This window comes from Ambystoma mexicanum, chromosome 1q, assembly GCF_040938575.1.
Source record: "Ambystoma mexicanum isolate Mex_15411 chromosome 1q, UKY_AmexF1_1, whole genome shotgun sequence".
In the NCBI taxonomy this organism is placed as follows: domain Eukaryota; kingdom Metazoa; phylum Chordata; class Amphibia; order Caudata; family Ambystomatidae; genus Ambystoma; species Ambystoma mexicanum.
Window position 1 is genome coordinate 1,300,015,598 of NC_090922.1, and position 14,826 is coordinate 1,300,030,423.

At 44.3% G+C, this 14,826-nt stretch overlaps 1 protein-coding gene across 1 annotated transcript in view; it reads left to right on the top strand.

Moving 5' to 3' along the window:
* The window catches only part of LOC138561841 (uncharacterized), a 39,190-nt gene extending 28,041 nt beyond the window's left edge, over nt 1-11,149 (top strand). The window contains exon 2 of the mRNA XM_069642767.1: nt 10,367-11,149. Within this exon, the coding sequence (XP_069498868.1) occupies nt 10,367-11,149 (783 nt within the window). The remainder of the gene's footprint in view (nt 1-10,366) is intronic.
* Nucleotides 11,150-14,826: the final 3,677 nt, after the last annotated feature.

Consider the following 14,826-nt stretch of genomic DNA (forward strand, 5'->3'; position numbering starts at 1 on the left):
TTGTGAAGTTTGCGGGCAACACAGCAAGATTTGGGTTGGAAGGTATACTAGTTTTATATAAGCAAAGCTTCTTCCCCACAATTCAATATGGCTTAGATGCAATCGTGATGCAGGATTTGGATTGGCTTGATATTCTGGAGGGTTACTTCTGGAGAAAGGTTTTGATAATGGCTCCATCTACCCCGATGCAGTATCTGCTCTTAGAGGCGGGACTGATGTCATTAAAATGCCAACTGTTAAGTAGAAGAGGGGAGCTGTTTATCAAAGCTAATTCTATCCCGAAATGCCAGTTTTTGGCTGCATGCAGCCTGTACGGATAGCTTGATGGGTGAAAATAAGACGGTATGTGAGTTTACTGCATTGAATGTACATTTATTTGAAAAAATGGGGTGGTCTCCTGTATTCAGTGTTGGCATTGATTACCTTACTTTAAGGGCCATTTTTAGGGACAAGATTAACTGATGGGACTGGGCAAATATTACCTTCATTTGTTTACATTATGCACCTACTGTTATGTTGCTAATGTTACCCATTGTTTCTTACGCACACAAACCTACCTTTGCCAAAGTCTGAGCCTAGCGGTTCACAACTTTATGCTTAGATTGTGGACAAATCAGTTACCTTTGCTAGTTTTCAAAGGGGCAATACTGAAAATACTGCTAAAAGATAGGGTGTGTCACATTTGTAACACTGAAGGGAAGCTTGAAACCCCGAAAACATGTTTTTATTGAGTGTTTTGCTTTGGGCTCTACTCATTTGCGTTTACTCGGGGATCATGCTCGGGAGTTTGAGTCTATAAGTACAATTGTGTTTTTGGACTTATGTCTGAACTCTATGTACGAAAGTTTCCATGTAGACCTTTCTTGGGTATGGCGTACTATTGTTAGAGTATTAGCCTGAGCGACCAAGACATGTTATATTTTGATGTTTTATGCACTGATTGTAATATTATGTATTTATAGTCTTTTAGGACATGTTACAGAAATTTTCTTTAATTAAGGTTATGTGTTTTAATGATTGGAAATGTGGATTTTATTTAAATGTAATGTTGTGATATTTGATATCATTTTGTAAAGTTTCTTTTAGAACCATACACAAATAAACTAAACTAAACTAACTAAACTAAACATATAAGCGTCTCATCCACGTAGGAAAAATATTGTTTTTTGCATGTCTCATAACCTACTAATGGTTTAAATTGATAAAACCGTCAGGCAAGACAACTACTCACCATTTGTGCAAAAATATTTTCCTCCTGCTTTTAGGCAAACACTTCCTTAATCGCTTTTTCCATTTCTAGACAGCAAGATTATGGATTTGTCCAAATGTCGTCAAGTCCCAGTGATTGGTCTAAGCTCTCCACATGACAAAATCAATTATAATTGATGGTGTGATCCAAACTAATATCTAATAGCACCTCTTTCATACAATTTAAACTTGGTTTCAACCACAGCCGGATCCAATAGAGAAGAGGTCTAAGATGTAGTTGATGGCTAATACATTTGCATTCAAGTTCATTAGGAGAGTTCGAGGAAAGAGAGAAACATTGGAGGGAGAGGAGAGATGATGTGAGATATAACAGAAAGACGAGTAGGAGAAAGGGGAAGGATACAGAGAGAAGATGAGGGTGAGGAGTATAAGGGTCTGAAAGGAAAGTACAAGTGAAACCTGAGCAATTGGAAGGCACTTATCCTAGTTGTTAAGACTGTTCCTATTCTTGTGGGAACCATGATTATGATCCAACTAGAGGACCCTGAAGGGAGTTAGCAAGAAGATACAATGTTTGTCTTTAGGCCATACATCTCACCAGTCAGCTAATAGACAGTAGGGGTCACATCTCTCCATGGACCATCTTCGGATTTAGGGGCACCAGGGCTAGGCAGGAGAAAGCCCCCAGGAAACGAGAAAGAGAAGGATGGCCCTTAGTGAGCCCCTTCTCCATTGTTTCATTAAAATCCTTGAACCATCTTCGGGAGTTGATGTGCTCTTGAGGTCATATGCGGCACTAGTAACATATTTTTTTGAAAGGAGGGACATCCTAAAAGCCTGATCTACGGTTTGAAGATCTTTATGGAAGCCAAGTTGGCACCTGTTTAATATAGCATTCTCTCTAAACCATATTTCTAATCTGTTAACGATTACTTTTCCAAATATCTTACTTGTGCTGTTGATTAGGGAGGCATGTCGATAGTTAATGGGATTTTCTCCAGAACATTTTTTGATAATTGGAATGATTACAGCGGATTTCCATAACATTAGAAAGATCTGTGTAATAATAATCGCACTGAAGATACAACAAAAGTATGGAAACCATATAGTGGGGTCATCTTTGTAGATGTCCACAGGAAAGCCATTGGGCCCAGGAGCTTTCCCACTCTTCCGCATCTCAAGAGCAGTTCTTACTTCAAGGAAAATAATAGGCTCAACAGTATAAAAGATTTCCTCTTTCATAATTTGAGCGTAAGTAACATTTCCATGAAAAGGAGTTATTACCTCTGTATACAAGCTACTGAAGTGCGTTGGTCAGTTTCCATTAAATATACTCCACAAGTTGACCCAAATTCTTTGTTTGTAGTAGATACCATGTACCAGAAGTTGCTTGTGTCTTTCCTTTTAACATCCTCAATTAAAGAGAACCATCCTTCCTCTTGATAATCCTTATTTTTGGTATGTATCAATGTTTCAGGAATGGAAAGGGCCTCCTTAACAACTTGCTTAATCCTCCCATGTCCGCTCTTCAACACATTTAGCAGATTACTTTTTACAATCTTGCATTTCTGGTCAAACCATCTGGTCAAGTCATCTGGGCCCACTAATATAATGAAAGGTTGAGGTATTTTGACTTTTGCAAACAAAACAAAAATTGAACAAACTCAGTCAATGTAGTGGTAGAACCAGTTAATTCTATCGAATCTGCTATGACATGCATTAAAATTGACTATAAAATAGGTAAAAATCTATTGTTTAAAATAGGCAAAATGTCTTTGCTTAATGCAGATCATTCAATCTATTTCCTGCATAACGTCATGCGCAGATCAGCACTGTGCACTTTCCAAGCTACATAAGAGTTTTATTTTACAGTTAACCTAGCAGGATTATCATTTTTTTCAGTGCAATTTTCTATTTTAAATTCGTTTGTTCTCCAATTGTATTCATATAAATTAGAATATAGTCAGTCAGTGATTGTTTGCCTCATAGTGCAAACATCCCCTTTGCCGGCACATCCTCTGGTATTTTCCCATTACAAGGTCTTAAGTCCAATTTGAAAAACATTTGGATGATTCAAATGCTAATGAATAAAACCTGGCAGATTTGGCAAACACCGGGTAAGGAATGCCTAAGATTCATCTTCTTCGCTCATAATTTCAGTAAAGGTTTATTAACGTCTCTATTTGCAATTTAAAATCACCTGCAATAACAATGATGGTGCCTCTAAGTTGCTGCTGTAACGTTTCCCAAGAAGAAAATCATTTTTCCTACAGTTTCAATGTTTTCAGGCCATTGGCGCCATAAGGTCGGTTGAAGATGTTAAATAAGAATTTTAAACCACTCCGAAATAATAAAAAAATTGCTATAAGATCAGGCTCTAGGGTTTCCATTTTCTTGACATCAATATTTTGTTTCACATTAATCCAAACTGCTAAGCCACCAAATGGGTGGTCTTTGCAGCCCTGGGGTGCGGATAGCAATCACTCCTGTTCAGGTGGACGTAGGCGTACAGGGCCCCTGAGTGGTGGCGATTGCTAAATTCATTCCCAAGTGAAAACTCATACAGTACATGAGGTTCATTTTGTTTTTTTGCTTTCTGTGTCTTCCTTAAAGGCTTTGCTTTAGTATGTCAATTCTTGCATATAAACAGAGTAATCTATTATATAGGGGTCATTACGAGGTTGGAGGTAGCCATGGCGCTATTAGCGCCATGGCTGCCTCCAAAATCGTTCCGACTCCGGTCTGTTGGATGGAGCAATTACCGGTCCATTCCGAGGTCGGCGGGACCGGTAATCCCCCATTCACCAGAGCCATTCCCCATTCCCATTTGAGCCCCCATAGGGCTCAATGGGAAGGGGAAGGCGGCAATAACGGTACCGCAAATTGCAGTACTGTTATTGACCCCGGTATCCCTTTGTGGGTAAAACCAGGTGTTAAGGAAGGACCCGCAAAGGGAGCTCGTAGTAGGGCAGTAAGGGATTACTGGCACCGGTGCCCTTACCGGTGCCGGTAATCCCTTACCGCCCACCTCGTAATGAGGCCCATAGTCTTTGATAGGTGATACATGTGCAGTGATTTTATTTGGTTCAAAGTTCAGTTCAGACAGACAGAGGGGGAAAACTCTTAAAAGCACAACGAATGAACGCCTTACATACAACAAGCAATATTGCTCTGCATATGCATGCCTGCTAGTCGCGGGTGCTTACTTGCTCTGAAGAATGATGTCAGGTGGGGAGGAGAGGGCTTTGCTGCTAAAACCAAAACGGAGACCCAGATAATATGTAGAAGCTGAAGGAAGCAAAGGGATCGTTGGATTTGGCTAACACATCTTCCCCGCACACATCCCTGGACTCAAGAAGGGGTCTTGTGGACTGGAGAGGGGAGTACTGGCAAGGTACTCGCACCCAGCCCTTGCATGCGTATTCAGATGTATTCAACAGCCACAGTACTGATGTCATTGCCAATGGATCTTTTCACATTTCCAAAGCTCTAACCTGGGAGCAAATGTAAAACAAACTACAGAAACGCTCATGCTTTGCACGAATGTTACTACTCACCGGGACTGAGCCAGGCTGAAAGGTGTTGAAAAAGCATTCAACACTGCATTGCACTTTTTCCTGTGGTGGGTCCAGCAGCCTGGGATGTTGCGGCAGCAGCAATCGCATTTCCTAGGATATATTTGTCTGTCTCCCCTTATTTCTCCCAAGCCAGATATCTCCTGGGAAGGAAGTTTCCCTTGTGTGGATTCCCACACTTGCAACAATGTACCCTTTTATTTCACATGCATGCAGTTTATTTCTCGGTCCAGAATTCTTCCATGTCTTCATATAGATGTCTATAGGAATGTAGTCATTCTGTTTTCTTATTTATTAGAGCGCATTTAAATAAGAATCTCAGATCTGTCTAAAGCACATAGAGGTTAATTTATTATTAGTGACAACGCAAGACTTCAAAGCAACAAGAACTAGAAATTGTAACAAAGTAAGTTCGCTTTCAGCTGCAAAGATAATAAATTCATTACCACGCTGCCCATTTGTCCGTTTCTCCAGTCGTCTAATTATTTTGTTTTTACTAAACACCGATAACACACATTGCAAAGAAAAACATCTAATTGAAAGTGCAATCACAAGGCCACACTATAAATATCAAGAACGAATTGTGCTGGTTGTTTTGGACAAAGAAACAATCAAACTATTTTAATCTCTAGCCTAAAAAGCAAAGGTGATGCATTCCCAGTGCATATGGCGGCGCCCCGCCCTCCCAAAGGGTGCAGGTTTTTTCTTTCTTCGAAGGACGGAATTGCAGAGGGGTGGGGTGGGGGAGGGTCACTATGCATCAACGCAGCACTCTCCCTGTGACTGCTGCTTCTTTTGCTTACCTTCACAAAGTTAGACATCAAAGATCTACAGCAAGACAGAAAGCAAGGAAGAGTTCTGTGCACATCTGGGGTGAGGGTAGAAGTTCGTGTATATGTGGGTGACCCTCATGATGTTGCGAAGTAGGAGGAAGATGCTTCTGGGGGGACATTTCGGAGATTGTTACAAGACAGTGGGAGAGGCGTGAGGACACCTCGTTTATAGAAATGCATTCTGGGCTTCATTACAAGGTTGTTGGGGCAGGAAAAAAGTGGTGTTAATTCCCTTAACGCCATTTTGCCCGCACCGCCAAATTACACGTTTGGCACAATTACCACCCAGTTTGATGCTGCCAGTAAATCCTCCACTTTTCATGCAAATCTGTAATTCCGCCAGTGATAATTCCGCCCAGATTCCCCAATGGAGTCCGATGGATTCCCAAAGAAATTGAGACGTACGCCTCCTACCACCACGTGTAATCCGGTGGTATACTCATGGGACCAAGTGGTGGTAACAGTTTTTCTCTTTGGTGGTATTACGCTAGATTCACTGCTGAAGTACTGCCAAACTCGTAATGAGTCCCAGTGTCTTTAGACCTTCGCTGAGGGACAAGTCACAATAGTTGTCTATTTTTTTGAGTGGGAGAGCAATCACTGAGTTTCCGTGTGTCCGCAAGGAGAAGATATGGTGCTTAAAGAGAAGACTCTTACATTGTTCTCTGAAACTGATTAGAGAGCTGAGAGTCTGACGGAGACGCCAAGGGAGATCCGGGGGGAGATCTGAGACAGTCAGAAGGAAGGCACTTTGCACAACACTTTTAGCTTAGTAAGTTCCTGTCCTTGAGTGCAGCAAGGGCCCCCTTGGATAGATGTTTTATTTGTGATGTAAGTGGAGTATTGTCATGTGATGGCTTTTAGATATATAATAAACTCTGCACATAAAGTGGGCTCAGAGGCAATCTTATTGCCTTGGTGCACCATGCCTTCATTTCAGACTGATGTCACACCATGCACCGTAACCCAAGAGTTCATTCTAAGAGGTACTCAAGATCCCACAGTCAGTGGCCTCTGCATCAGGCAGATTTTAGGGGTCACATTAGAGATGAGGTGTCTAAGGCAGATGGGGCACTGTGTAAGAGGAGTAGAAGGTCTATGGCCAAGTCCCTTGCAGACTTGTTTTGGCTTTAGTATGGTCCCTCGAGAGACTCTTACGCGGCAGAGGTGATACATTCATACAAGAAAGGCAAGATATGCCAAGTGCTTCACATCCCCCAAAGTGATATGTAGGAAGACGAAGAATATGGCTCACGTTGTACCTAAGCGCACTTCCACTCTGATTAGTCACACGGCTGCTTGTGTACCATGTTGTGCGGAGGAAGACAACATTAAGTTTTCACTCCTTTCATTTCCCCGAAGATGACCCCACTTAGATCACTGTATAGATTTTAATTACTTTGAGGAAAATGAGGGGTAGAATTAGCCTCGCAGGGTAGGAAAATGTATCAAGGATCTTCAGGGTGGCCTCATGTTCCACCCTGGCATCGTTCAGCACCTGCAGCCCAATCACTGCTACCCACAGCGTGAAGTTATTGACGTTGGGCATAATGAGTATCAAAATAATATTTAGGGGTGGGGCCTAAACAATTACGGCTTCATCCTAACGATCACAAGGACCTTTATATAATGTGGGGATTATGTAACTAAAGGAGTGGCCTAACACACCTGTTAAAATGTTTGCACTGAGAATGAAAGGTATTACAATCGATCATAAAAAGGTGTGCTAAAAATACTATATTTAATAAGCTGTCAAAACATTGACTAAAACATATGAAAAAATTACTTAATCAAAACAGGCCAATGCATGTTCTAAACCCTCAGTTCTTTTGAATGATTATTTTGCATCACCTAATTTTATTGAAACACTCGATTGACAAGACTTCAGCACAATAAAATGTTGCAAAAATAAAACAAAGTATTATCTATATTATGTTTCCCCTTCAGAATATTACAAAGGAAATAATCTTAACTCCAAATGACTGTAACTGATGATATGATTGTAAACATGGGTGATAGTGACATCTACTGGTCACTTGTCATCTTTTCATTGACTTTTAGCAGAGGAAATCAGGCCAGGTGCCCTGGCAGAGCTTCTGATTGAGGGCAGCTTGTTAACCCTGTCATGGCCATGTTCGGCTTGCCCCAACCCACATAAGGCCCCTTTGACAACTCTTCAAAACAAACTGTCAAGAGTATTAGCAATGATGGCTGAGAGTCTACTTGACATGATGAAGAACACAGGAACATGATGAAGAACACAGGAACCTTCAGCGGGCAGAGTGTTGTTACCAGTGATTGAGGGGAAGGTATAACTGATGCAAGAAATTGAACTGAAGATGGCAAACTTCACGGGGCAGTTCAGAAAGAATCCATGCAGCTGCTTTGGCTAAGCTCTTAAGGCCTGAGGTGAATTGCTTTTGGATATTGTCCTCTGTTGGCTTCCATATTTCCTATGGCAGTAGAAGCAACTACACAATGAGCCCAATGGACGTGCAGCTTCTTCATGAATGGGGAGCTATGGGCCTTGTGCTTTCTGAGTTATAATTCGGCCTATTTGCCAAATACATGTCTATAAGGCATTGGATACGTCCTCACAGGAATCTGCAGGACCATCTCTTCATTAAAGATACAAGTTGATGCAAGTTGTTGAGCAAATTTGCACCTGGTTATATTTATCTCGAGAAGGTCCGCACATCGCGCAATATCATTTCATTTTGTTATAATAGTATGTTATTTCCATTTTGGGGGTATTTGCCCAGCTGTGCCATGAGTGTTTCCCAGTTGGAAAGTGAATATCAATTTTGCATTCAGTCAGAAGAAAAATTATGTTTTTTTTAGAATGGCTGTGTTTTAACTAAGGTATCTGGGTTCTGTTTTTTTTGGGGTGCATCTTATGCAGAATGTTTGCCTCCCTTAATGTCAGTACATCGCGGGCAATAGACCCTAAATGCTGGAAGTCTCGCCCATCATTTAGGATGGAGCTGTCTGTACACATCTACGCCATGTTGGAATGGGCACCCACTGTTCTGGCCAGTGGACGCATGTGTGGGCTGCCACAGGGGACCGATGCCACCCAACACAGGAGATCAAAGAAGATGACATGGTGTGCAGCACCCCTGGGATGGGAGAAGAGAAGCTGTGGGCCAAGAAAGGGGACAGCAGGAGGCTGAGGAACAGGTGGGACGTGGCTGAGCAGCTAGTGACCAGAACAGTGCATTATTGCTCATACCCCAGGAAAATGGGCTAGCAGGAGCTTGCCGAAGCTCATATGATCAGAGCAGTAGCATGCACCACCAGAGGAGTAGAGGAACAACCACGTGGCTTGGTGGCACATTGTAACAAATACCAGTGCTTCACCTATGTTTGCCGGTGGATGCCTGTTTGATCTAACATACCTTTTAAGTACCTTAACATTCGCACAGTCTTAACGTTCAACTACAAGGCAGAAACCCATTCTGATGCCTTTGCCCTTTCAATGAATCCATCATCTACACATTTTCCATGTCTTCCTTCCCTTACCGTCTCACGGCAATGACTCCACTGTATGGACAACCGGTGCAGCATCCTTTCTTAGCCCGATTCTGTAGCTGCATCCTTAAAGGCATTTTATCCATTATGCCTGAAGACATCGCGTGCACCTCTCCCAGGCGCAAAAAACAAGATGACCTCTTCAGCATTTGGGTAAAGATTCATTTTTAGATATTTCTTTTGTGCACTGCTCAGTGGGGGAATTTATTCTTTATTCGAGGCATAGACTTTGACTCTACCTTTCTTCATTTGAAGGCCACCTTAACACAAAACCACTCAATGAAGTCACAGGATTCCCCACTGTATGCCACAGGGTAGATATCAATCGCATTTCGAAGTTTATCCTTGAATGTGACTTCAAATACTTTTCATGGCAAAAAAGTGTATTTAGCTCAACTAGTGGATCATCATTGTGACCCCTTTGCTCATTAAGTAGACACCAGCCCACAGGCTCTCTTCCTACCGATCTGCATCAGACCACTCCACAGCTATTACCACTTCCTTCACATCCAATCTGAGGTATTCCAACATGTTAATACGACCTACCCCTCAACACCCTTACGGACACATTTTTGCCATGACATTCTGACTGCCTGGGTAGTCTCTGCTGTTTTCCAGGTGGTACATAGTATTGCATGTGCAGTGTTTCTTCCTCACATACTTCTCAGTCTTTCCTTGACTGGGGAACTCAATGGGGTTACTCTTCTTGCTTGTGTCTGCTCTTTTGCTGAGTTTGGAAGACATCCGCACTGCTTGGATTGTTTGCCTTATCGTTCTCCTGCAGATCAACACAACGCGGAATGTGTGGTCTACCATCTTTGTCACCAATCAAATATCTTCAAGGTTTGGGAGGCCCGTGTGCCACAGCTCTGCTCTTAACTTTCCATCTTTGCATTGCAAGATGAACCATGTGGGAAGAGAGCAGTCGAGCACTGCACCAACGTTGCTGGTTGCTGCCAACCTCCATGAAGTTGTAGTGTGTTTTTAAACCCTTACCCTCTTTCTTGCACCCTCGTTCTGAAATAATTTCGAGAACCAGCCTGAGCAAGGCCTGCAAGTGTTCAAATATCTCCTGCTCCTCCACCACCAAAAAGTGCTTCAAGAGTACAAATATCTCCTGCTCCTCCACCACCAAAAAGTGCTTCAAGAGTTCAAATATCTCCTGCTCCTCCACCACCAAGAAGTCCTTTAAGTGTTCAAATATCTCCTGCTCCTCAGCCACCAAAAAGTGCTTCAAGTGTTCAAATATCTCCTGCTCCTCCACCACCAAAAAGTGCTTCAAGAGTTCAAATATCTCCTGCTCCTCCACCACCAAGAAGTCCTTTAAGTGTTCAAATATCTCCTGCTCCTCCACCACCTAAAAGTGCTTCAAGTGTTCAAATATCTCCTGCTCCTCCGCCACCAAAAAGTGCTTCAAGCGTTCAAATATCTCCTGCTCCTCCACCACCTAAAAGTGCTTCAAGTGTTCACATATCTAATGCTCCTCCAACACCTAAAAGTGCTTCAAGTGTTCAAATATCTAATGCTCCTCCACCACCTAAAAGTGCTTCAAGAGTTCAAATATCTCCTGCTCCTCCACCACCAAGAAGTCCTTTAAGTGTTGAAATATCTCCTGCTCCTCCACCACCTAAAAGTGCTTCAAGTGTTCAAATATCTCCTGCTCCTCCGCCACCAAAAAGTGCTTCAAGTGTTCAAATATCTAATGCTCCTCCACCACCTAAAAGTGCTTCAAGTGTTCAAATATCTAATGCTCCTCCAACACCTAAAAGTGCTTCAAGTGTTCAAATATCTAATGCTCCTCCACCACCGAAAAGTGCTTCAAGTGTTCAAATATCTCCTGCTCCTCCACCACCAAAAAGTGCTTCAAGTGTTCAAATGTCTCCTGCTCCCCCACCACCAAAAATTGCTTCAATAAGGATTTCCTTCAGTTGTTGCTGTAGTTTGTTACACAGGCTGCATTTAGGCAATGCCCAGGTCCTTTCATCAATTGTTTCCAATTGAATACGGGCTCTGAAGGTATGGGCAGAAAGGCAATGGGGGTGGGGATGTTCTGTGTGTTGCTGATGTGGGACCTTGATTCTCTCTCTCTCCTCCCCCTGCCACATACAGTGCTGTCCCCGAATCCTCATCACTATCACCTTCTTTCAGTGGTATTCAAACTTTTTTTATGCGTAGTCACCCCTTGAGTAGAAATGTTGTTGCCACCCCCCTTGAGAAAGTATTTTGTTTCTGCCCCACCCCCCCAGATTCCATATCTGCTTACCTTTTCTATTAAAAGCAGTCACCGTACTCCCTTTTGGAAGAGCCTTGGGCCCCCTCTGGCCCTCTCCCGCCCCACAGTTTGAAGACCCCTTCCTTACATAGAGCTCAACCCCATGGCGGCACACAATATCGTGCCTGGATGTCCCTCACCAGCACCCAGGATGGTGCTTGAACGCTCTTTTGCAGCATCTAATCTAACTCCAGAGTGTCCCTCTCCAGTGCTGCATTTCAGAATACCTGGTAGAATAGCACCACCTGGTTAAAAGTGCCCACCAATGGCGATGCACCGGGGTCTCTTCTCCACTTGTACAGTGGATGCTCTGGGCAATCTGTGTTGTATGCCTGCTATTGAAGGCCGGGTTAACTGTGGTCTGCCATCATTGCTTTCTGTGTGTGCTTGTCACTGTGTGTCTATCCTGGTATGCAACTGCACCTGCCAATCATGAGCGTGAACAATGCAGCATGAGGTGAGTTTCTGTGGCCCGGGCACAGGAGTTTTCCCGTTGTGTTACACTTTGAAGATTGTGCAAACCTGTCCCCTGGTCGCCATGGGGACCGATGCCTAGAAGCGCATTGCTCGAGCTGAATGCACACGAGCATGTGATTTGGAATACATTTACACTGTGCAGTGTAAAGCCACTGCACAGTGTAAATGTATTCCAAAACGCAGTCCACGTCATGCTGACGATCTGCCTGGGGTATACAACATCTCCCAGAGCCTCTCTCTGGTCCCACTTCTGGAGCTGAAGAGCATTGAACCCGAGGTAGCATTGTCTAATGAAAAAAAGGGTAAACCTTATTCGGGGGTGTCTCCATTGTGTAAAGCAGGGGTGCATAACTGATTTTGACAGAGGGCCGAAAGTACCTTACATGATGGCTATAGTGGGCCGAAAAGTAAATGTGGTGGGGCGGTAGGCGCAGTGGGTGTGGCGTGGCGGGAGGCTTTTTCAACCCCCAGTTTTTATTAAACACATGGAAAAAGAATACATTTTTGAGGTGTAACGATTTTTATTTGTATTTCAAACTTACATTTTGTACTACACATTTTCCATTATTATACAAAATATATATAATTTAATTAAACAGACGATATGCAATAACTAAATAGAAATTATTATACAAAATATATATAATTTAATTAAACAGACGATATGCAATAACTAAATAGAAATAAATAATATTTTATTGACCCTTGATTTGACCGTCCGTTATTTTGGACTGCTATACTTTGCTTTTTCGGTTGCCCAAGAGGAGTATGGCCTCCTTTGAGTCAGGTCTCCACAAAAAGCAAAGGATGTGCATCTCCTAACTGTGCCTGTTTTACCTTTATTATTGAGTTCACTCTTGAAGTGCGACACTATGCCCATGGCCCCCAACCCCCAATCAAACCCTATGACCCATGGCCCCCAACTCTCAACCAAACACTACGCCCCATGGCACACACCCCTCAACCAAAGACTATGCCCCATGGCCCCCACTCCCCAACCAAAGACTATGCCCCATGACACCCAACCCTCAAGCAAACACTATGCCCCATGACACCCACCCCTCAAGCAAACACTATGCCCCATGACCCACACCCCCAGCCAAACACTATGCCCCATGGCCCCCACCCCTCAACCAAACACTATGCCCCATGGCTCCCACCCCTCAACCAAACACTATGCCCCATGTCACCCACCCCCCCAGCCAAACACTGTGCCCCATGGCCCCACCCCCTCCAAACAAACACTATGCCCCATGCCACCAAGCATGCACCATGCATACATACTCATACAGACCCCAACCCCCCACCCCCGCATACAGACTAACAAGCATACAACATGTACCCATACAGACCTGAAACCCCCACCCCCAACTCAGCATAGAAACTCGCAAGCATACATTATGCACCCATACAAAACTGAGTCCCCCAACTCAGCACACAAACTCACAAGCATACACCATGCACCCATACAGACCTGAGCCCCCAACCCCCAACTCAGCACACAAACTCAGCACACAAACTCACAACCATACACCATGCAACCAAGCAGACCCAAACCCCCCACCCCGAACTCAACACACAAACTCACATGCATACACCAATACACTATGCACCCATACAGACCCCAACCCCCCATCCCGACCCCCACCCCTGCATACAGACTAACAAGCATACACCATGCACCCATACAGACCCCCACCCCCCAACTCACCATAAAAACTCACAAGCATACACCATGCACCCATATAAACCCAAGCCCACAACTCAGCACACAAACTCAAAAGCATACACCATGCACCCATACAGACCCGAACCCCCCACCCCAACTCACCAAACAAACTCAAAAGCATGCACCCATACAGACCCGGACCCCGCACCCCCGCATCTCAAGATACACTGAACGTGCACACAACAACAAACATTCAGGCAGACTCGACACCCCCTTTCCCCCCGCATCTCAACATACACTGAACGTGCACACAACAACAAACATTCAGGCAGACCCGACGCTCAACCCCACCCCCGCATCTCAACATACACTGAACGTGCACACAACAACAAACATTCAGGCAGACCCGACGCCACCTTGCCCCCCCCCCCCGCATCTCAACATACACTGAACGTGCACACAACAACAAACATTCAGGCAGACCCGACGCTCAACCCCACCCCTGCATCACAACATACACTGAACTTGCACACAGAAGCAAACATTCAGGCAGACCCGACACCCCCCCTCGTACTCCCAGCATCTCAACATACACTGCACTTGCACACAAACACATTAAGGCAGACCCGACACACACACCCGACACACACACACACACCCCTCTGCATCTCAACATACACTGCACTTTCACACAAACACCTTCAGGGAGACCTGACACACACCCCACACCAGCATCTCAACATACACTGAACGTGCACACAACAACACAAACATTCAGGCAGACCCGACGCTCACCCCACCCCCGCATCTCAATATACTCTGATCATGCACACAACAACAAACATTCAGGCAGACCCGACACCCCCCCCAACCCCCAGCATCTCAACATACACTGCACTTGCACACAAAAACATTCAGGCAGACCCGACACACACACCCCCTCCTCATCTTAACATACACTGCACTTGCACACAAACACATTCAGGCAGACCCGACACACCCCACACCAGTATCTCTACATAAAAGCAGGACAAAGACCTGACACTCCCCCCAAAACAATCTGTACTTACCGGACGTGCTGGAAGGCAGGCTAGCTGGAACGCTGGCGAGGTCTGGTACTACGGCTGGCATGGCAAGGCTGAAATACCTTCTGCCATCAAACCTTACTGACCACGCCAGCCGTAGTGCTTGCTGGCCCTCCATTGGTGCAGCACACACTCACTACGTGGCTCGTAGAAGCTACGTGGTGTGTGTGCACTG